Here is a 23,696-nt window from a genome sequence, read left to right as displayed (position 1 = left end):
ATGTATCCATGGTTTTGTCCCAGGGCTGAATGACACTATCATCTCCAAGAATCTAGCAGTGAATGTCAGATATAAAATTCTTTTATAGGGTAACAAAAATGATGACATAATGGGGGGGGGGGGGTACCTGAGATGGGAATGACCTAATGGGGGTAGGCACCTGGATGGGGATGACCTAAGGGGGGGGAAGCACCTAGGATGACATAATGGAAGGAGGTACCAAAGAGGCTCCTGATATTCTAATGATGTCTAAGATATAAGACCTTTATCCTATCAAACATTAAGAGGGAATGATTATAGCCTGAGGTCTTGGGGCAGAGTAACTGAGATAGGATAATTAGGGAAACTGGGTCAGAACATTGAAAGGGAACCGTGGCACAACAAAACTAACACATTAAGTAGGCTATAAATAAAATTTTCAATAACAAGTAACAAATTCTTCAAGAAACTTTTAAATATAAAGAAGAATAAATTAACAAAAGAATATTCGGCACCTACCATAAATAGAAGTAAGTGGAATTCTATGTTCAGAAAAGCAAGGAGCTGAAGATGCAACCCAAAATAATGTGCCCCCAAAATCTGAGCCTATCAACATTCATTTTTGTAAAACTTAACCTTGCATTCCAAATTTTTCTCCCTTCTTTTTTTACTTTCCCTTCCCAAGACAGCAAACAATCTGATAAAGGTTAAATGTGTGCAGTTCTTTTCATTTTTGTCACATTGTACAAAAAAAATCAGATCAAAAAGGGAAAAAACACAAGAAAGAAAGAAAGGCAAAACAAACAATAACAATGAAGGTAAAAATACCATGTTTAATCCATGATCTCCACTATCATCTCTGTGAATGCAGATGGCATTTTGCATCTTAAGTCTATTGGAATTACCTTGAATCACCAGATTATTGACAAGAGCCAAGTCTATCACAGTTGATCATCACAAAATCATGTTGTTACTGTGTACAGTGTTTTTTTGTTTTTTTCTGACCCTAACTATCAATGAAAAAACTTGCATATTCAATAAAAGAGAGGCACTGAAGGATTTCAACTAACAAAAATTAGATATGAGCAGATTATTTAACTTGCAACATCTCAAACAATGGGGAAACACAAGACAGAAAAATGGCTTCAACCACCAAGGAAAACACAAGTAATAGAATTGCCCTATTGCCAGAGACTATCAAAAGAAAAGAAAAAAGCCTAGAAATAGAAAAACCCCAATTGTAACGTTGCTGTTGTCTCCAGAAGCTGCCAATAGCTCTCTGGGAGGAGATCTGCTGTGTCAACTCAAATCTCTCAGACAGATTCTTCTTCCTGTAGAGAACCGTTGTCTCCAGACAGTTGCCGTTAACTCTCGTACAGAGTAGTGATTTCCCTCTTTTATCCTCCCAGAGAATGGGCGTGGGATAATGCAAGGGCTTCTGGGAAAAATTACTTCAACCAATGAACTTGCTCCTCCTAAGCATTCAAGCTCTTCCCCAGGAATTCACAAGTAAAAACTCCCAGTAAAGGCCTGAACTAGAGAATTGTCAAGTACCGACTTAGCACTTAGTAAGAACCTAATATCTCATTATCTCATTAGCACTTAGTAAGAACCTAACACCCAATGGACTTTTTAAAATAAGAAACAATAACAGGGACCACAAAAGATTTTTTTCTAAAAGTAAATAAATAAAATAAAGATGAAGAAATTTAAAAAAAAGAGAAATAGAGCCTCCAAAGTGTTTTACATCCACTATCTCATTTGAGTCTCACAACATTCCTGGATAATTAGAACTAGATAAGAGACTGCTTAACAGAGGAGAAAATGATCATTAGAAAGTCAGGGAGTTAAAGTGGACCAAACAATTTGGAATACAAGGATCCTCATTTCCTCCCTCAGCAAATGATACTTCTAAGAATAAAGTACAACAGGATAAAGGAGGACTAAGAAGTAAGACTTACAAGAGAAAAGCACAGAAGTTTTTGAGAAAATTGAAAATTAGTACTTGAGAAGCTTTAAATCTATGAGGAACATAAAGAGACTAAAGAAGAAATAAATCAAAGAAAAAAATTAGAATAGACAGAAAGGGAAAAGGGTTAATTAAGAGATCAAGGTAAATAAATTTTTTCAGAAAAAAAAATGCTGAAAATTTTAAAATCCAATCTACCTTTCTGACATCATTAGATATTCTTCACATGTACAGACAATAGGTCTTTTCATTGCTCCTCATTAACAGTAGCCCAACTCCTAACTTTCTGACTTCTATTGACAGTCCTCAATGCCTCAATGCCTCCCTCCTCAACTTTTTAGAATCTCTGGTTCCCTTAAAGGCTCAGCTTTTAAAGCACTTTCTTCTACATTTTGCTTATACCATCCAACTGCTAATAACTTATTCCTCAACCCTCCCATTTTCTTATGTCTATTTTGCATATACTTGTTTATTTGTGTCTGCATGTATGTTGGTGTCTGTGTTCCCATGCAAGTCACTTTAAGTTCCTCCAGGGCAAAAACAAATGAATGAATGAATGAAAAAAGCATTCAGTAAGTATTTATAATATGCTGTGCATTATGCTAAGTAGTGGGGGATACAAATTCAAACAAGCAAAACAGTCCCTGCCCTCAAGGAGCACAAATTCTAAAAGGAAAGACAACATTTTCAGAGATATAGTAATAAATAAGGAATATTTTGGACAATTAAGTAATAGTGAGGAAATTCACAGTGCTAATAATCACAGTGCTAATAATCTTTGCCAAAAACTATTGATTTTGGAGCTAATGTTAGAAAACAGAAGAGACAAGCAGAGAGATGACAGTTGTATGAAGTAGCAAGCTATGATGATATCTGGGAAGGAATATGATAGATCTAAAATCAGAAAAATTAGGTAAATGCTGAACAATCAAAGTCCAGGATCAAAGGATTATCTCTTCAGTCTTGATCTGAGACTGGAGAGCTGGGAGACTGGCACAGAATTTTTTGTACTTAATACTGGTTTATTAATGCTTGTTTAGAACATACATAGTAAAGAATATTCTAAAAGTATGACCCTTAGTGGTATGGGACCAACAAGATTTACACTGTGTTTGTTGTGGGTGGGGAGAGCAGGGAGATGGAGAAGGAGAAGGGAGAGAGGAAAAGAGAGGGGAGAGAGGAAAAGAGAGGGGAGAGAGGAAAAGAGAGGGGAGAGAGGAAAAGAGAGGGGAGAGAGGAAAAGAGAGGGGGGAGAGGAAAAGAGAGGGGGGAAGAGAGAGAGAGAGAGAGAGAGAGAGAGAGAGAGAGAGAGAGAGAGAGAGAGATATTCTTGTAAGGGGGAAAAACAGACATTGAGATTTTTTTTAAGAGAAGTGAGGATGAAGGAAAATAATTGAAACATCTTGGACTTTATAAATCCAACAAGCTCCCTGCAGGTTAATCAATGTATTTTATAAAAACAAAGTTGCAGATTGGAAAAGAGTACCTAAATGAGGAGAGGGAAGGAAAAACATAAAAGGAAATAGGTAACAAATCTTTTCCAGGTCCATGGGTATAGAAGGTAGGGATGATGACCCTTATATACTCTCAGCAGCAAAATGGAGGGACTGAAGCTAGAGGAATAAGAAAGGAGACTACTAGGGAAGGTCTCAGTAGGTGGAGTTCTCTCTACACAGTACTCCAATGTGAGAAAAGGTATGTATTTAGCAATGGAAGATGGGGACTTCGTGACATGATTAATCTAGGGAAAATCAGTGCCAAGGGAGACTATCTTCTCTGAGATTGTTGTGCCAAAAACAACATTGTGGCCCGAGAGAAATAAAATGCATTTTGTTTTTCTTCCCAGGTTATTTTTACCTTCTGAATCCAATTCTTCCAGTGCAACAAGAAATTCGTTTCTGCACACATATATTGTATCTAGGATATACTATAACATATTTAACGTGTATGGGACTGCCTGCCATCTAGGGGAGGGGGTGGAGGGAAGGAAGGGAAAATTCAGAACAGAAGTGAGTGCAAGGGACAATGTTGTAAAAATTACCCATGCATATGTATTGTCAAAAAAAAAAAAGTTATAATTATAAAATTAATTAAAAAAAGAAAAAAGAAAAAGAAATAATATGCAAGCTACTAGATGTGTTAAAGGTGGGAAAAGACCCAGAAGTAAAATGGCACAGCCAATAGAAGAAGAGTGATTATGGGGAAGTGTAGGTATAAATCTGGACCACCACAACAGGAAACAGTAAGTTAATTGCAAATATGGGACAGTATTCTTAACTATATAACTCCACTTAGAATATGATACTTTTAGTCCTGAGATGCAACACAGAAAAGGGACAAAGAAGGCAACATCTATAAGGGCAATAATACACAAATTGGGTAGAAAGAGGAACTCATGCCTAATATTTCAGAAGCAATAAACTTATAAAAAAAATTTACATTTTAAAGAAAAAATAAGAGAATAGACCATGAATCAAAATTAAAATTCAGAATAAATAGAAAAGGACAAAAATCAATGAAATGAGCAAAGCAAATAAAAATTCAGAAAACAATATAGAAAAAAGAGAACAAATATAAGAAATTAGAGGTAAAGAGAAAAGGGGAAATGTTTAACCATTTAACTGAGGGTAGGAAAAGAAGACATGGAATAGATAAGCAAACAATAAAGGAAAATAAGTCAAGAATTTAGGTTTGACAAAAAGAATAGGAAGAGAAGGGAATAAAGTCTCTGGGAAAGGGTTGCAGCAAAGAAGTCTAAACAAAACTAATGTGAAAGTTCAAAGTGTTGACTCTAGGAGTTCTGGGGTACAGCCAAGATGGAAGAATGAAGCCAGAAAGCTGTTTGATATTTCCTAGTCTCCCTCAAAAGCTATTTGAAACAAAGTCTCTGAACAGAGTCTGGAATGACAGAGACTACAAAGAGGGAATGAAACAATTTTACAGCTCAAGATTGGTCAGAAGGACTTCAAGAAAAGTCAGTATCACTGGAGTGAGAGGGGTACTCAACCCAGTACAGACAGTGTGCAGGAAAGCCAATGGAAAGGTCTTAACCACAGCAAGTGAGACCCTCAGTTCTGGCTCAGTCAAACAGTAGCAAAGTAGATAAGTGGGGCACTTTCCAGTCCCAGTAAAGATGGCAAATTGCCAGTCCAAAAATAAGGTAAACTAGAGACAGGACTAGATCAGGCTAAATGCAAGGGACTTTGTGCTCAAAGCTGCATAAAAAGCTTGGGACAGAGCCCCCTCTACCCCAGGAGAAGAGCTCACTTTAAAAGACATAAAATGGGTGGTGGCAGAATAAGAAAGAAAGAAAATAAGAATCAGAAATGAATCTTGACCACCAAAAAATACTATGGGTGACAGGGAAAACTGAAAAACCAACTCAGAAGAGGACAAAATACCTACATGCAAAACCTCAAAGAGGAGTATAAGTTGATCTCAAGCCCAAAGAGTCTTCTTAGAAGAGTTCATAAAGGATTTTCAAAGTCAAATAAGAGAAGTAGAAGAAAAAAATGGGAAAAGAAATGAAAAGTATGCAAGAGAGTCAACAACTTGCAAAAGGAAAGACAAAACTTTAGTGAAGAAAACAATTCCTTAAAAGATATAATTGATAAAATGCAAAAAAAAAAAAAATCCATTGAAGAAAACACATTTAAAGTAGATTTAATTTTTAATTTAATCAGATGGAAAAAGCAATAAAAAAAAAGCTAATTGAAGAAAACCATATGTTAAAAACTAGAATCTGAGAATCTGAGACATCAAGAATCAATCAAACAAATGAAAAAGAATGAAAAACTGGAAGAAAATGCAAAATAACTCATTGGAAAAACAGTTGACCTGGAAATGGATCCAGGAGAAACAATTTAAAAATTATTGGTCTATCTGAAGGCCACAATCAAAAAAAAAAAGAGCCTGGATAGCATTCAAAAAATTATCAAGGAAAACTTTCCCAATATACTAGAACCAGAGGGCAAAATAGTCATTGAAAGAATTCATCAATTGCCTCCAGAAAAAGATCCCACAAAGAAAATGCCAAGAAATATTGTTGCAAAACTCCAGGACTACAATCTCGAGGAAAAAATACTGCAAGCTTCCAGACAAAAACAATTCAAATATTGAAGACCCACCATCAGGATTCCCCAGGAACTGGCAACTTCTATAGTAAAAGACTGGAGGGTCTGGAATTCTATATTCCAAAGACAAAGGACCTGGGATAATATCCAAGAAACCCACTACCCAGTGAGACTGAGAAACATCTTTCAGGGAAGGAGATAAATCTTCAATAGAGAAAAGGATTTTCAATCATTTCTATTGAAAAGACCAGAATTAAACAGAAAATTTGATCTACAAACAGAGGACTCAAAAGAACCATAGAAAAGTAAATAGGAAAAGAGGGTGAGAAATATATATATAAATAAAATTGACTCTGATATGATGATATTAAAGAAAAAGACATTAAGGAGTGGGAAAAGGAGTGTTCTGAGAAAAGAAAAGGAAAAGGAAAATGGGGTAAATTAGATCACATGAAAAGGCACAAAAGACCTATCATAGAATAAGGAAAGAAGGGAGGGAGTGAACTTTGAAGCTTAATCTTATCAGTTTTGGTTCAAAGAGGGAATAATAAATATATTCAATTGGATATAGAAATTAATCTTACTCTATAGGAAAGTTGGAAGAGAAAGGGAAAAGAAAAGGAAGAAGCTGGATAGAAGGGAGGGCAAAAACAAAGAAAAAGGAGTAAAATAAAGGAGGAGATATTATAAAAGGGTGGGCAGATTGAGAGGGGTGTTAGAAACAACGTACTATTGAAAGATAGGGTGGAAAGAGAGAAAAAAAGTATATGCAGGGGAGAAAATAGGATGGAAGGAAATATACAACTGATGATGGTAACTGTGAATGTTAATAGAATGAACTCTCCCATTAAAGGAAGCAAATAGAGTGGATTAAAAAACAGAATCCTACAATATGCTGTTTACAAGAAACACATCTGAAGCAGAGAGGTACATAATAAGGATGAAAGGCTGGAGCAGAATTTATTATGCTTCAGCTAAAGCCAAAAAAAAAAAAAAAAAAAAAAAAAAAAGCTGGAGTAGCAATTCTAATCTCAAACAAAGCAAAAAGTAAAAATAGATCTAATTTAAAAGAGATAAGGCAGAAAGCTACATTCTGTTAAAGGGTTCCATAGATAACGAAGTAGTATTGCTACTAAATATAGATACACCAAGTGTTATAGCTCAGAATTAAATAAATCTAACCATCTAGCCACAAAATAAGCAAGGAATAAATTAGGAAGGTTAATAAAATCTTTGAAAATTTAGATAGAGAAAAATTGAATGGGGATAGAAAAACTATTTTCTCAACAATACATAGCACCTAAACAAGAACTGACTGTGACAATCAAATGCAGAATGGCAGAAATAGTAAATGCATCCTTTTCATATTAAAATGCAATAAAAATTATATTCAATAAAGGACCAGGGAAAAATAGACTAAACACCAATTGGAAATTAAATACTCTAATACTAAAAAATGAGTAGATGAAACAACAAATCATACAAATAATAAATCATTTCATCCAAGACACAATAATGAAACAGCAAACCAAAATTTATGGGATACTGCAAAACAGTTCTTAGGGAAATTTTTATTATTTGTAAATGCTTACATTATTAAAATAGAGAAAAGGAAAATCAATGAATTGAGTGTAGAACTATAAAAAGCTAGAAAACTCCCAATTAAATACCAAATTAGAAATTCTGAAAATCAAAGGAGATATTAATGAAACTGAAAGAAAACTACTAAGCCAATTAATAAAACTAAAAGTTGGTTTTATGAAAATACCAATAAAATAGATAAACCCAAATTTTGTTAATTGGATTAGAAAAAGGAAACAGAAAAAACAAATTACCAGCATCAAAAATGAAAAGAGTGAACTTACCACTACTGAAGAAGAAATTAAAACAATAATTAGTAGGTATTTTGTCCAACTGTATGCCAACAAATCTGACAATCTAATTGAAATAAATGAATATTTGCAGAAATATAAACTGTCCAAATTATCAGAAGAGGAAATAAAACACTTAATTAGCCCCATTTTAGAAAAAGAAATTGAACAAGCCATCAATAAACTCCCCAAGGAAAAAATCTCCTTGATTTACAAGTGAATTCTATCAAATATTTAAAGAGTAATTAATTCCAATACTATATAAACTATTTAGAAAAATAGACAAGGAAGGAGTCCTATCAAATTCTTTCTCTAACACAAATACACAAAAGTACTGATACCTACTAAACCAGGAAGAGCCAAAATCCAGAAAAAAAGAATATAAGCCAATGTCCCTAATGAATATTGATGCAAAAAAATTAAATAAGATATTAGCAAGGAGATTACAACAAAGTATTAACTGTAAAGAAGGGATATTAAAAGAATATAAATATGCTAAAGATAAATGGAAGGACAAGTAATCATAACTTTTATAATTTAAAATGTGAATGGACTAAATAATCCAATAAAATGAAAAGTGTTGGAAAGGATAAGAAAATGAAACTTCACAATTTGTTGTTTTTATAAAAAATACATCTAAAAATCAAATAAACATGATTTCAAAATGTGAGGTTAGAACAATATTTGTTATGCATCAGTTAAATCCAAAAAACAAGAGTTACAACTGTGTTCTCAGAAAAAAAAAAATAAATAAATAAAAATAAAAATTCAGAACAAAGGAAGAAGAGGCAAAAATGGAAAATTTAAAGGAAATTATAAATGGATTTCTCAAGGAGTTTAGTGCAGAAAGAAAGGAGATGAGATACATTATTAGATAGTGAAGATGTTTGGATGAAGTAAGGGTTCATTAAAGATGTGGGAAATGAGGATAATAATAACACCAGAGCTGTTGTGAAAATAAAATGAGATATTTCTAAAATATTTGACAAATTTTAAAGCACTATATAAAATGTTATTATCATCACCATCATTATCATCATGGGCAGTAGCTAAAGCTAGGGAGAGAATGAAGGTTAGAGAGTTGGGAAAAATCTGCTGAAATAGACAGGAGGGTATAGGATCTACACAGAAGGGTGTAAATGTACAAGAATAGGTTTTGGTAAGAAGAAGAATTATCTCTTTATCAGAAATAGGAGTAAAAGGGAAGAAGGAAAAGATTGACTTGCTGCAGTAAAAATTCAATTTAGATAACATAAATCCATGGCAGACCCAGATGGCAGTCTTATGACTTTCTTCAGATCCATTCAAAAGCATATGAATAGGAGCAAAAGAAAATTGAGTAAGATTAGTATTTGGTAAGGTGATAGGACAAAGAGAAAAGGATTTGAGAATGTAAGATAGGATGCAGTTTAACAAGTTTCCAAGGGATTGAGATAAATAAAGGAAGATAATGTAGCCAGTATAGGATCGTTGACATGAGCTAAGGAGTAGGAGAAATGAAAATTCAGTGAGTAAGAATGAAAAACAGAGTTAGAAATTATAATGCATGAAGAAAGAGAGAATAATAAATGAAGAAAAAGTTCTGATATATCAAGTATGAATTTCATTTATGCTTTTAAAAAATCTACAAAGTATAAGTGTTGAAGAATCTGTTTTTTTCTTATGATAAAAAATAATCTATCTAAACCAAAAGCTACAATTAAAGGCAACAGAGAAACACAATTAGTTTAATAGGGAAGAAAATCAAGGATGTCTCTTTTCCCTACTATTATTTGACACAATTTTAGAAATGCTAGTGATACCAAAAAGAGAAATAAGGGCATAGAATTGGCAAAAGGAGGGGGAAATCTATTCCTAGTTGATGATGAAATGATGGTTTAAGAAAAAAAAAAAAAGACTAAGATAACAGCTTCAGTAAAACTGCAGCATAAGAAAGAAAGAAACCCCATTCCCACCTCCACTTCTCAAAAAATAGCATTTCTATATAACTGTCCTTGTTGTAATTCTGGTTCTGAAGTAATAGGATCATTGAATGCCTGGGCATTCAAGTAAATATTCCCTTTAATAAAAAAAAAATATTAAAATGTTCCCAGATAAAAGCAGCGTGAAGGGCAAATAATAGCTCAGGAAAGGAAAAACAAAAATAAAAGTCATTGGCAAGGAAATTAAAAGCAGCAGCTGCCAAGGAGTTTCCATGGGATCTCAGGAGAGACCTACCAAAGTCTAAAAACTTTCTTGCCCAAAGGACTCAGAGTTAGTTATCTGATCAGTCCTAGCTAGGGAAAAGGTTAATACAAACTGCTCCAGATCTGTTCTATAGGTCCTTTGCTCACAAAGATCTAAGCATTTTTTTATTGGCATATGGGGAGTAAATTCATAAGTGCTTAAACTAACCACACTATTCTAGTCCACATCACTTTAATCTTTGATCCTTTGTTGTTAACAACATAGGTAGTCAGGATCATGAGCATACATAACAAAGCAGCTCATCCCCTTAACCTAATCCCTGTCCTTACAGCAAAACCTATGGGACTCTATCAAAGAAGCCAAAAAGGACTGCCTAACAGTTGGACTCTACCATAGCTGCTTTCAACTTTATTACTACTGATGGCACTAACATCTTCCTAGTCACCCAACTTTGGTCTCATTATAGCATCTCTCATGTTCCCTCTTTTTATTCACGTAGCTATTACGTAGATCAGACCTTTATCTCCTTTTGCCTGGAACACTGTAGTAGCCTTCAAATTAGTCTCTTTCTTTGTCTCTTGTCTCTCCCCAAGCCAATACATTCCCTACTGTGCCAAAATGATTGTTACTGAAGCAAAAGTCTGAACATGCTACCCTATCATGACAACTCTACCCCTAATCAACAAATTCCAATGTCAATCCCTTATATCTTGGACTAAATATACTATTGGGGGGTGGGGGTATTTAAAGCTATTTACAACCTTCTTTTCCCTACTTTCCCCATCTTGTCATACTTTGTTCCCTCTTTATTCTCTATAATCCTGCCATTCTTCAAAGATGAGATAGTATCTACTATTTCTGGGACTTTATACTGCCAGTCCCTCATGTCTGGGATACTCTTTTCTATCTCTTCAAATCCCTCGGATTCCTTCAAGACTCAGTTCACTTACATAAATCCTTTCCCAGTTCCCCCAGCTACTAGATATCCACCTCTAAGTTTATCTTCCATTTATTTTTTCTCTGTCTAGCTGTACAAATTTTTTACATGTTATCTCTCCTATTAGATTGTAAGTTAATAGTTTTTCCTTTCTTTGTATTCAAAGCATAGTGACTAATAGAGAATAAGAACTTTAAAAATAATTATTGATTTCTGACTGATTGACCTAAGAACCTTTATTTAACAATTCATCAGAAATTAGAAAAGAGTCTGTAAGAATTTATATTTAGACCACCCCAACAACTATGTATAGACTGAATGTTAAAGATATCATCAAAAAAAAAAAAAAAAAAAAAAAAAGAGAGAGAGAGAGAGAGAGAATATAAATAGATCAAAAGACTTTCTCACCTTATAGCTAAGAAATGATTTTTTTTAACCAAACAAGGTATAAAGGTAATTACAAAAGTTAAACTAGATAATTGTATGAAATTGTAAAACTTTTGCACAAACAAAATCAAAGTGAAGTGGTTAAATTAGAAGGGAAAAGACTTTGTATCATATATCACTCATTAAGGTCTGATTTCTAAGTTAAATGAAAATCAACAAAAAATATTTATGACTAAAAGGTATCTCCTAAAAGATAACTAATCAGAGGATATAAGCAATTCTAGAAATAAGAATTACAAATAATTAACAGTTATAAGAAAGAAAGCCCCATATGTTGAAATAAAAGAAATGTAAATACAAACAAAACTGTTGTTTCATCTCACATTCATCAAGCTACCAAAAATGACAGAAGATGGGAATAAGTCATAGTTGGAGAGGTTGAAGAAAAATAGACACATTAATGTATTTGATAGAGTTGTAAATTGATATTGAAGTGGGTTGTGGTCCCTTTAAATCGACCGCAGGTTTTAGGAGTGAAAGAATTCACTCATTCCCAAATATTAGTTGCAAAATGAAAGTTTATTGTTAAATAGAAATCAGTTTACCAAGAGACTGACTTCTATAGTGGCAGATCTATGGAAAATGGAGTTTTGCCCTGAGAATGCAGTTCTCAGTGGACAGACAGTCCTGGCAGCAAAGGGAGCTACCAAGATCCATCTGCAAAAACTATAGTTGATGGAAGCTTAATATATTAGGTATCTTAGTGGGTATTGGGAAGCCCGAGAAGATCAGAACCAATGGGGGCTGGGCAGTCTAAGCAAGTCATAACTGGGGCTGCGACAAGCCAGGATCTTCAATTGGAATTCAAAGGGATACTTTTTGACCAGAATTTGTGAATCAAAGACTCTAGGATCCTGGAAAGACAACTTGTCTGGGGAGGATATGGTTCAGCCAGGAGGAGCTGGGAATCTGAAAGGAATCACAGATCAATAGGAAATCCAGTTTCTTAAAGGGACCACAACCCTCTTCAATATTGTCACTGGAAAATAATTTGAAACTACATTAAGAAAGTTAATAAAATCTAGATACCCTTTGATCCAGAGATTCTATAACTAGGCAAATTTAACAAAAAGATCAAAAAAAAAAGAAAAACAAAAAAAAACAAAAAACAAGGTCTCATATACACAGAAACATTTATAGCAATATTTTTGAATTACAAAAACATGGCAAAGTAACTGATTATTGACCTGGGAATGGCTAAACTGTGGCACTTGAATATAATATTACTGAGATATAAGAAATTATAAATGTGATCATACAAAGGCTTTTAGAACTGATGAAGTGAGAACCAGGAAAATAATACATACAACAATTCATTACTATAAAAGGAACCTTTTCAGTGGATAAAGACCTGGATTCAAATGCAACCTTCTACATTTAAAAGCTGTATAACTTTGGCCAAATTACTTAACCTCAGTTTACTTCAGTTTTCTCAAAAGAAAGTTATTTTACAGATCAAACTAGTAATCTCTGTGAAACGTTTAGTTCAGTGCCTCACACATACTGTGTAAATCCAATTTATTATTATCATTACTATCATCATTAGTATTATTGTTAACAAAACAACTGAAACTGAATGCAATGAAAGTATAATGAATAAGATTGGCTCAAAGCAGAGATATAAGAAGATATCTTTCTTTGCTTCCATTCTTGCAGAGATGAGAAAACAATGGATATGAAACATTTCATATATAATCAGAATGTTCTAGTAAATTAATTAGTTTTCTTGAACTTTTTTTCCTACCTTTTCTTAAATTCATTGTGATAAATGATGCCTTTCTGAGTGCAGGCTGAGAGAGAAATCCAATGTGAAATATAGGTGACTTAAAAGCAAGATATCCATAAAATTTTAATTAAAAAAAATACTTTATTTTCTGACTAATGCATAAAACAAAAATGTTAAAACATTTATGATATTATATGACTATGATATAACTCTTTTTTTCCTACTCGACCTTAGATTCTGGATAGATATTTTTCTTTTTGTTGAAAAACTAGCCTTCCAAAGAAAGAAAGCTATAGAATCTGAAAAACAATTTGAAAATCATGCAAATAAAAATGATTAAAATATCCATATCCATACGATTAAAAAATATTTTTTTTATCACCTTGAAAGAAATGAAAGGTGCTTTTGAAAGGTGAAGGACTATTGGAGTTTATCCCTACTTTGAAGAAAACATTCAAAAGCAGTACATATTTTTAGTTTAAACATTTAGCTTAGTCATACTGTTCTTATTCTCTTTATAAATACATCTTTTATGTGATGATCAACTGTGACGGACGGATTTGGCTCTTCTCAACAAGGCAGTGATTCAAGGCAATTCCAAGGGATAGAAAATGCCAATCACATCCAGAGAGAAAACGATGGAGACCGAATGTAAATTGAAGCATAGCATTTTCACCTTTTTTTGTTTCTTTTTACTTGTTTTCTTTCTTGTGGGGTTTTTTCCCCTTTTGGTCTGATTTTTCTTGCTCAATATGAAAAATATGGAAATATGCTTAAAAGGATTGCACATATTTAACTTATATAGATTGCATACCATTGAGAAAAAAATAAACATACATCTTAGATCATAATTTCACCATTCTCATAAAATATTGTGGTTGAAAGGACGTACAACTTGGAGGCAGAGGACTCTGCTTCTGTAACTAACTGTGTAGTTAGGACCAGCTTTATTACTAACCAAGAGTGGCCTTGGAAGAGTGACATAAACACTCAGCATATTTGTCACATCATTTAAAGCTCCCTGGGTCTCATTTTCCTTCTCTGTAAGATGAGAGGCATGAGATGGCCTCCAAAATCCTTTTTAATTTTAAATCCATGGTTCTCTAAAATGAAGGGGATGGAACTACATTAGTAGGTTCAATCTCAAATAGAAACTAATCCCTACAGGTTGTATTTTTCTGATCTAGAAACACACAAATGATTGGATTATATTAGTATTTTATTTTGTTATACATTTCTCAAATTCAGAATAATTAAAAGAATTACTTAAAAGAAATAATAAAAAAGTAAAAATATAATAATAATAATGATGATGCAAAACAACCAGGATTAATTCTAAGTATTTAGGAGCTATAAAATTTTTAGCAAGTTATCAATCTTTGCCATTACAAATATTAACAATACAATCACATTGCATTACATACACTGTATACCATTACAATAATATTGCATACAGTAACATTTGTCTTTTCTCTCCCACTTATTAGGTTAAAGCTGTTTACATAAAATAACAAACCAAATTAGGGCAACTACTCTAAGTTGCAAAAGAAAAGAAAAACATAAGCTAATGACATTCTACATAATTCTATTATATATGTTTCCAGATTATTTCTCCAGAGTTAGCAAATGGTTATGGAAGCAGCATGAGGGCCTGATATGGAACAAGTAACTGAATTTCTCTAATCAGTTTTCTCCTCTATAAAGTAAGCTAACTGACTAAATGATCTCTAAGATTACATTTCAGCTCTAAATGTATGATTCTGTACCTGGTTATATGTGACTCCAACAACCAAAAATCATAAAGTGCCAAACTGAAACTGATAAAAGAAATCTACTGTTACTCTCCAGATTCCTTGCAACTACATTTTATCTGGAAATCTGCAGTCTGTACAATGCATTATAATGGAGATTTTCAGATCTACTGAAAAATGGGAAAAGGATGTTACTATGTTAAAATATTGTATTTTATAATTATGTCAGTAATCCTAAATATGATGCTATCACCTGAAATCTTATATATGCCCCATGTAAGGGTTGAGGTAAGGCTAATTTCAAAGAGAACACAATTAACAGGTCTTGATTTGTTTATGGACCTCCTAATTTAGAAAGTGCCTAAATATTTGTCCTGGGTATTAACTAAGATGCAGTATGTGGTTCACAGCCTCATTAAAGCAAGTAAATATTTCATAGCCTTAGTATCTGATCTCAACCTTAATGAATATTTAATAGAAGCTGACCAACAACAACAGCAAAAACCTGAAGGAATTATGTTCCATTTAGTCAGAACTGGAGTCTCTAAGCTTCTAAAGCAGCTTCTCAAATAGTCTGAAGCTAAAATTATACCAGCCTCATAAAATATTCTACATAATTTTATAACCAACTAAAAGACTATAAAATATGGTTTCAAAATTATAAATTAAATATTTTTAACTTGCAACTTGAAAAAAATGTAAGAGAATAGTTTAATATACTTGGAGCAGCATTAGCTATTGAAAAGAATGTGATGCCTCAAATGCTATCACTACTCGCTTATGAAGGCAGGACCAAAAAGGAGAATCTGTTATCCCTGGGCCCTTCATAATTTGTTTACTGGAAACCATAGGACAAAGCTACCTTTGGGGTAGCTGGCAATAGAAAACAATTACACAAAGCTTCCTAAATATTATATTTTTTTTAAACCATGTATTTATTGAGCATTTATTATGAATCCTACTGTAGGTAACAAAACTAAAAAGAAAAAAGGGGAGAGGGAATCTATAACCTACATAAAGCACACAAATAATTTCTTAAAAACGGGGGTCCATGCATCAATTTAGGGTTTTATATTAGGTCATAAATTGGCTAGTAGAATTCTCTCTAGGATAAAAATATATGCTTCAATTTATTCAATCAATGTTGATTAATGGAATAAAGGTGAAAAATGACAGAGAGCAAACAAAAGCTAACTCCTATTCCTTCTCAAGATGCACACAAATATAATATCCGCTTTCATTGCATGTGGGATATAAGATAAGACATTTCTACTGTGAACCCCAAGATTAAAGTAACTAGACAATATTATCTCTTCCCACACCTATAAGAACATGTATTTAAGGTGATTGACCTAAACTTTCTTGTTTTTTCAGTTTATTTGGTTTTGGTTTTGCTTTATTTGGGGGGGGATGTTAGTTCAGGATTCTTAGAGTAATATCAATTGTGCCTTTAGAACAATGAAATTGAAGAGAAAAAAAAAGAGCCCATGACTTCTAAAGGAAAACTTGATTAGGTAATGGATTCTCTAATAAAATCCATATAATCTTGTGGTGAATTACTGCATCCTATTTGATGCATCGAGAGGAAGAGAGAGAAGACAAGATTGCAGAGTGGTAGGAAGCAGTACAATGAATTCAGTTCCATAATCTCCAAAGTGATTTAGAAAATCACTTAGAAAAATGATGGTGAAATCCTGATATAGTCACAATGCATTATTTGTCCAGGTGACTGGCACATTCATAGGTAAACAGAGAGATCAATCTCCATATTCCACTACAAACACTCCAGCATCCAGGCTGAACATGAATGTAAGAGGAGTTCCAGCCCCTTACCAAAGCATCCCAGAACCCATAGCAGAGCACTATGACAGAAATAGCAGTCAAATGGAAGCTTTGCCATCCACTATGGAGTTCCAAATCACAGAGCCAGGGCAAACAGATTAGAAGATCTGCCTAGGGAAACAGGAACAGAGACCCTGGGCAGAGTACTCTGAGAAGAAAAAGTTGAGAAACCAATAGCAATAGCAATTGCAGTGAGCAGAGTCTCACTCCCGAAGTCTAGCCTATTCTGCAGGAATCCCACATCAAAGGGGAGCTTACAGTTCTTTTACTCTGAACCAAAAGAACTTTCCACTTGGCTGATATGGATTGAATCTATCAGGAATCTTACTCTTATATATACCTCCCCCGCCTCTTCCCCCCCCCAAAAAAAAAACACACCATAATAAGATATTATGACAGCAGGTATGCTCAAGATACCAAAAAAAAAAAAAAAAAATGACTCTAAAACATCTTCAAGTATTGCCTACAAAAAGAAAATAGTTTAAGCATAATCTCAACTAGGATTGCTAAAAAATTTGAAGCAAGAATTAAAAGAAAAAGTTAAGGAGAGTTTTGTTTTGTTTTGTTTTTTTAATAAATGGAATGAAAGTTTTTGAGAAAAATGGAAAAGAAATTAGAATTATGGAAGAATAGGAAAGAGAATTAACAGTTGGTATAACAGGAATGTCTGTGGCAGCCCTCTTTGTAGTGGCTAGAAACTGAAAATTGAGTGGATGCCCATCAATTGGGGAATGTCTGAATAAGTTGTGGTATATGAATGTCATAGAATATTATTGTTCTGTAAGAAATGACCAACAGGATGATTTCAGAAAGGCCTGGAGAGACTTACATGAACTGATGCTGAGTGAAATAAGCAGGACCAGGAGATAGTTATACACAGCAACAACAATACTATATGATGATCAATTCTGATGGATGTGGCCATCTTCAACAATGAAATGAGCCAAATCAGTTCCAATAGAGCAGTGATGAACTGAACCAGCTACACCCAGCAAAAGAACTCTGGGAGTTGACTATGAACCACTACACAGAATTCCCAATCCCTCCATTTTTGTCTGCCTACATTTTTTATTTCCTTCACAGGCTAATTATACACTGTTTCAATGTCTGATTCTTTTTGTGCAGCAAAATAACTATTTGGACATGTGTATGTATATATATATATATATATATATATGTGTGTGTGTGTGTGTGTGTGTGTATATATATATATATATATATATATATATATTGTATTTAATATATACTTTAACATATTTAACATGTATTGGTCAAACTGTCATCTTGGGGGGGGGGGAGAAAGAGGGGAAAAGTTGGAACAAAAGGTTTTGCAATTGTCAGTGCTGAAAAATTACCCACCAATATATCTTGTAAATAAAAAGCTATAATTAAAAAGAAAAAAGAAGAAAAAAAAAAAAACAGTTGGCACACAAACTGTAAGACTAATAAATCCCTTAAAAATCTAAATGGACCAAATAGAAGCAAATGACTCCAGGAGACAAGAAGACTTAAAAAAAAAAAAAAAAAAAAAGTCAAAAAGCCTGGGGAGGGGGGAAGGGAGAAAATAGAAGAAAATGCAAGTTATCTTTCTCATAGCAAACCAACTGACCTGGAAAGGGATTGAGGAGAAAAAAAAGTTTAAGAATCTTCAGACTATTTGAACACCATGACTGGGGAAAAAAAAAAAAAAAGTGCCTAAATATTACATTTCACACCCAAAGGCAAAATGAAAATAATCTTAGGGCCAGTCTATATTTATTTATTTAGGGAAAAAGTTCTTAACAAATCACTGTTCCAGCCTACTCTACCACCATTTTCCCAAATTCAGTCTCCAACCTGAAGCTTTTCCTCTTCCTCCCACAACTGTTCCTGCTTGTCCTTGTAACAAAATAACTGCATTTTTGTTTTGTTTTTTTTTTAGTGTTTACAACTGTATTTCTAATAAGATAAATAGCATACCTGTTTGTCAAATGCTACCCATGATGGTACTTCACCTCCCATTCCTCGAGGAAAAATGCTAAATTTGGATTTTTGACAGCGTCCCAGCAGAGGTTCACCACCTATTCCAGGCTTATCTTCATTTGTTAGCATACTAATAGAGTTGCAAAAGCCCCAGTGCTGAGATTTATGGAACTTTTCTTTCCCAAGCTGTGAATATAAAAAACAATATACCCAAAGTTGAGCATTTGATTTTTTAAATTTTTTTATTTTTAATATAAATTTTTTTAACATTAGTTTCCCCACTTTAAAATTCCTGGAAAATATAATCAACATTAATCTTTATGGAACAATCCATGTCATATCTGAAATGGATTGCTAATTTTTTTTTTTATTTGTTCACCTACTAGATTCTTTCTTAAATGCCTCCCTGTGCAAAAATGTTGGTTTTTCCAAAGCTATCGATTAAGCATAAGATTCTATCTATTGTTTGTCATCTGAGTACCAAACTATCTAAATTAAGAGAGGTTCATGCCTAGGAGACTGATCACCTCAGAATGAAATGTTGGGGCCCCAACAACTCGTTAAAACTTCCTAGTGAGGTATGAATGGGACTGATTGGATGAAATATTTCTCAGTAGTGAGACTAGGCCTAAGTCACATGATCCCTATTCCCAGAGCATTCTGGAAGATGGACCTTGGGCCTCAGGTTTCAGGATCCCTATTCTCAGTCTTGAAGCCTGCAATGCAGGAAGTTAGTGAAGTTACAGGAAGTAATGTGACCCACAGTAAGGAGACAACATTGGTGACCAGTGGTCAAAAATGATTACATCCTTTTAGTCTATCCAATGAAAAGGCTTGAGTCTTTTCCTATTTAACTGGTTGTTCTACATCCAGCTGGCTTTCTCTTTGTAGCTGAAAATGTCTCAGATTAGTTAATTTGGGAAAGGGGTCCAGTACCCATCCCACACAATATGAGTGAAAGTATTATCCCCACCAATAAGATTATAGATCCTTTAAATAATGAAGTCCTTATTTCCTAAATAAATCCAAAATAAAAATTTGTTGATTGATTACTAGAATAAAGACAAGGAAAGCAAGTAAAACTACTCAATTCCTGCTCCCTCTATTTTTCTCTCTTCCCCCAACCCAACATATAAACACACATATAAAAATAGATATACATATAATATATAATTGTATTCTCTCTAATGTTAACAAAAATATTTAATTATACAAATAAAAATTAATTATAAATAATTGTGCATTATAAACCTTTAGATTTATGTAATTAATACACTGTTTTAATTTTTTAATCACATTGTAATTTTGAAAAGGCTCCAAAAATTGTTTTCTGTGTATAACTTCAGCTTTAAATGATACTGCTATGGTTATTGGTAAACTCAACAGTGTGATAGTGATGTGAGTTGTGCTCCCTTTAAGAAATTAATCCTTTCAGATTCATTTATTCCTTTCTGATTCCCAGCCCCTCCCCCATAAGAGTGAGGAAAGTAGGAGGGAAGATTCGGGAGCTTTGCTTATTGAGGAACCAACTCTTTTTTAAAAGAAAAGCAACACAGTTAAAAGATTTCCAAGAGCTTAAACTGCTTTCTTATCTTGACTAGATATCAAGGCCTCCTGCCTACCCTGACTTCTGAGTCCACACCCTTAATCACAACCCCGGGAGAAATTAGCTTTCCTGGAAATTAAGAGTGAAAGGGCTAAACTCTAGGCTACTTAACACCTTTTACTATAAACAAATAATCTTTTGCTCAGCATTTTCTACTTCTCTTTGATAGTTAGATGGTCCATCAGTATTCTACAAGCAGCCCACAGAGGGAACCTGATGCATTTCCCATTCCGGAATGTCACCATCTCCACCCTGAACGGCATCCCACTTTTAATCTGCTCCCGAGATCTGTTTTCTCCAGGCTTCAAATTTTGGATTCTCAGACTACTGACCAAAACAAACACCCTTAGATGCCCTGCTGCCATCTCCAAACCCCACACCTCATGCCTCACCTCCTGGCATGAACCCCCAAATCTCTATGACCCTTGCCAGCTCGAAGAAGTTAAGAAGAGATCGCTGTCCCTTTTCCCACATGCATTTGGAGGTGACTGCTTGAGGGGGGAATGAAGAGGGGACCCCGGAACTCTGAAGATCCTTGGAGAAAATCTTCAATTCTGCCTCAATAAGAGACTCTGCCCCAAGTCCTTTTTTTTTTTTTCTCTTAAATGAATTTAAGTTTTAACTGCTTGAGGGGGGAATGATGTGGGTTGTGGTCCCTTTAAGAAACTTGTCCTTTCAGAGTGATTTATTCTGATTCCCAGCCCCTCCTAGCTAATACATTAACAATTCAGGAAGCTAGGACCTTTGATTCACAAATAATGGTCAAAAGCACCCCTTTGAATTCCAATAGGAGATCTGGGCCTGTCCCAGGCCCCATTGGATCTGAGCCAACTTGGGACTCCACCCATGGGCCCCTTTAGCTAAATCTCTTATTATAAAAGAGCCAGACTGGACCCCTTTCTTGGCAGAGGTCTCAAACATGGCAGCCATACGCCTGGCACTCCAAGGATCTTTCCCCACTGGAACACTGGTTTTGGTGCCCTCTTCTCTTTACTTAACACCTTTTACTAACCAGACTTTAACCTTACTTCAAAACCCCATAATAAACCTCTTTTATCAATCTAGGTGTTCGGGTCTGTAAATTCCTTTTCAGGGGATTCTTGCACCACTACTAGACCTCATATAACTCTGTATCCTTGTGCTGAATCCAAAGGGGTTGGAGGGGAGCTCTATTTGATGTCCTGTACCCTGAACCTGCCACTAGACCTCAGTTAAACCCTAATTTCACTTAGGTACCCCAATTCTAGACCTCATCAATGGGAGGAACCCTGAAGCTGTCCTCTGACTTTGGGGGAAATGCTTGAGAAACTCTTTGAAACTCTTCTCTAGGAAAAACCCATCCCAGGGAATCAAGATAAAGTGTTTCATTCTGTTATCTTGGTAGGACTGGTTGAGTCCAGGACTCAAACTTAAATAGTCTCATTTAGCTGGAGATCTAGATTTCTACTGAAATCTGATTTGAAAATTGAAAGCTGAAAATTGGCTCAGGACTACTTTTAGTAAGTGGTCTCATCTAGGCCTGGGGGTAGTGACAGCATTGAGGGAATCTCATTCCATTGAAACTTGTCTCAGATTTCCTTGTAAAAATGGCAATTTTAAACTCATTTCTTTGCAGAAAGTCCAAAGCAGCTTGTCACTTCTAGGACCCTGCCCACTGAGAAGGCATTCTCCAGCCTCCATTTCCATAATAGGACCTGGCAGAGGCCCAAAGCAAGACCATGCCTTATCAAGGAACCCTTCTCTCTCCTTGGCATAGCTGCCTGCCAGGACCCTGCCCCCTGAGAAGAGACCCTCCCTCCCTTCTCAGTGTTAACATACACCGTTTATCTCTCTGACAGGATTTCTCTACACCCCTTGTTTATCTCTCTGCAGGACTTTGTCACTCAGAAGTTAGCCTCCTAGCAAAAGCTGACTTCTCAGTTCCAACAATAAACTTTTTGCCATTCTAACTTTTTGGGTTCATAAATTCTTTTATGAAGGATCTGTGCCAACCAGATGGGGTTCCCACAACTCTCTGCCCTGCATCAAACCTCATCAAATTACATATCTTCACTTTGGTTCTATTTCTATATTGTTCTGCATTATTTAATAAAAGTCTTCCTACAGCTCTTTCAGTCCTTCATACCTAAAACATCATAAATATTCCATGGCATAATAACATTTAATTACAAGTTTATACCATGATTTCTTCAGTCAAGTTGCCTGACTGAAGAATACATAGACTATTTTTAGCTTTTGTTTTGTTTTGTTATTGTAAATGGTAGCCCTAGGAAAATTTTTCTACAAATAGATCTCTTCCCTCCCACTCAATAACCACCTTAGGGCACCTTAAAAATGGATCAAAAATTTGGATATTTCTGTTGGCATTCTGTTGCACCAATTTATAACTAGAATAATAGTATGGCTGTTTTCTCATAAGTATGTCAGCATTCAATTTTATTACCTTACACTATTATTGTCATTTTGCTAGGTGTAAAGTGGTAACTTAAAGTTGTTTTATTTTATATGACAACCAGAAAGTTTGAAATCTTCCAAGTGATTGATAAGGTATATTCTTTTGAGAACTGTTTGATCATATTGACTTTTTATCTAATGAAAAATGGATCTTATTTATAAATGTATGATACTTCTTTAGATGTTTGAGATGTTGAAATTTAACAGAAATCTTTATTATAAAAGTTTTACCCCACTCTCTCTTTTTTATTCAGTCTTCTGTTACACAAAACCTTTTTATTTTATTTTTAAATAATTAATTTTATATTGCTCTTCTCTTATAATTTCTTTGGCTTTTTGGATAGCTATTTTTTAAAAACTAATTATAAAAAAGTTAACATTCTATTATCTTTTCATTTATAATAGCTTTCTAGTCAGAATCTTCATGTAATATTTATTGTGGTATATGCTGTGAGAATAAGATCTAATTCCATTTTTGTCATATTGTCATCTAATTTTCCTAATATTTTGATTTAATAATGAGTACTTTTTAACATATTCCAATAATTTGTGATAATTTATTTATCAAATGCTAGGATTATATCAATTTATATGTGTTTCAATTATTTATTTTCCATTTTTTTGTTGGAACAAAAATACCAATAAATTTTAATAATTATTGTTTGACAGAACTATTTGAGACCTGGAAGTAAAATATGTATGTAGAAAATAGTTGAGAACAATTTGCCCTGGCCACTAATGCTGAAGCTCTATGAACCTGGGAAACTTAAAACTATATATATATGTGCATGTTTGCATATATGTATGCATATATACATTTATGTATGTATAAATATACATATATACACATGCCAAGCATTATTAGATTGATCTTTATTTAGCTCCAATCAAA

The 23,696-nt window shown here is 34.1% G+C and overlaps 1 protein-coding gene across 2 annotated transcripts in view; it reads right to left on the bottom strand.

The window, feature by feature from the left end:
• The window catches only part of EFHC2 (EF-hand domain containing 2), a 241,330-nt gene that overhangs the window by 161,189 nt on the left and 56,445 nt on the right, over positions 1-23,696 (bottom strand). For both annotated transcript variants that reach the window (XM_074300803.1, XM_074300804.1), the window contains exon 2: positions 18,742-18,930. In XM_074300803.1, coding sequence (XP_074156904.1) covers positions 18,742-18,930 — 189 coding nt within the window. The remainder of the gene's footprint in view (positions 1-18,741; positions 18,931-23,696) is intronic.

The sequence above is a fragment of the Sminthopsis crassicaudata genome, chromosome 3 (assembly GCF_048593235.1).
Source record: "Sminthopsis crassicaudata isolate SCR6 chromosome 3, ASM4859323v1, whole genome shotgun sequence".
NCBI lineage: Eukaryota > Metazoa > Chordata > Mammalia > Dasyuromorphia > Dasyuridae > Sminthopsis > Sminthopsis crassicaudata.
The sequence above is the reverse complement of the archived record's forward strand: the minus strand, read 5'-3'. Positions and strand labels throughout refer to the sequence as shown.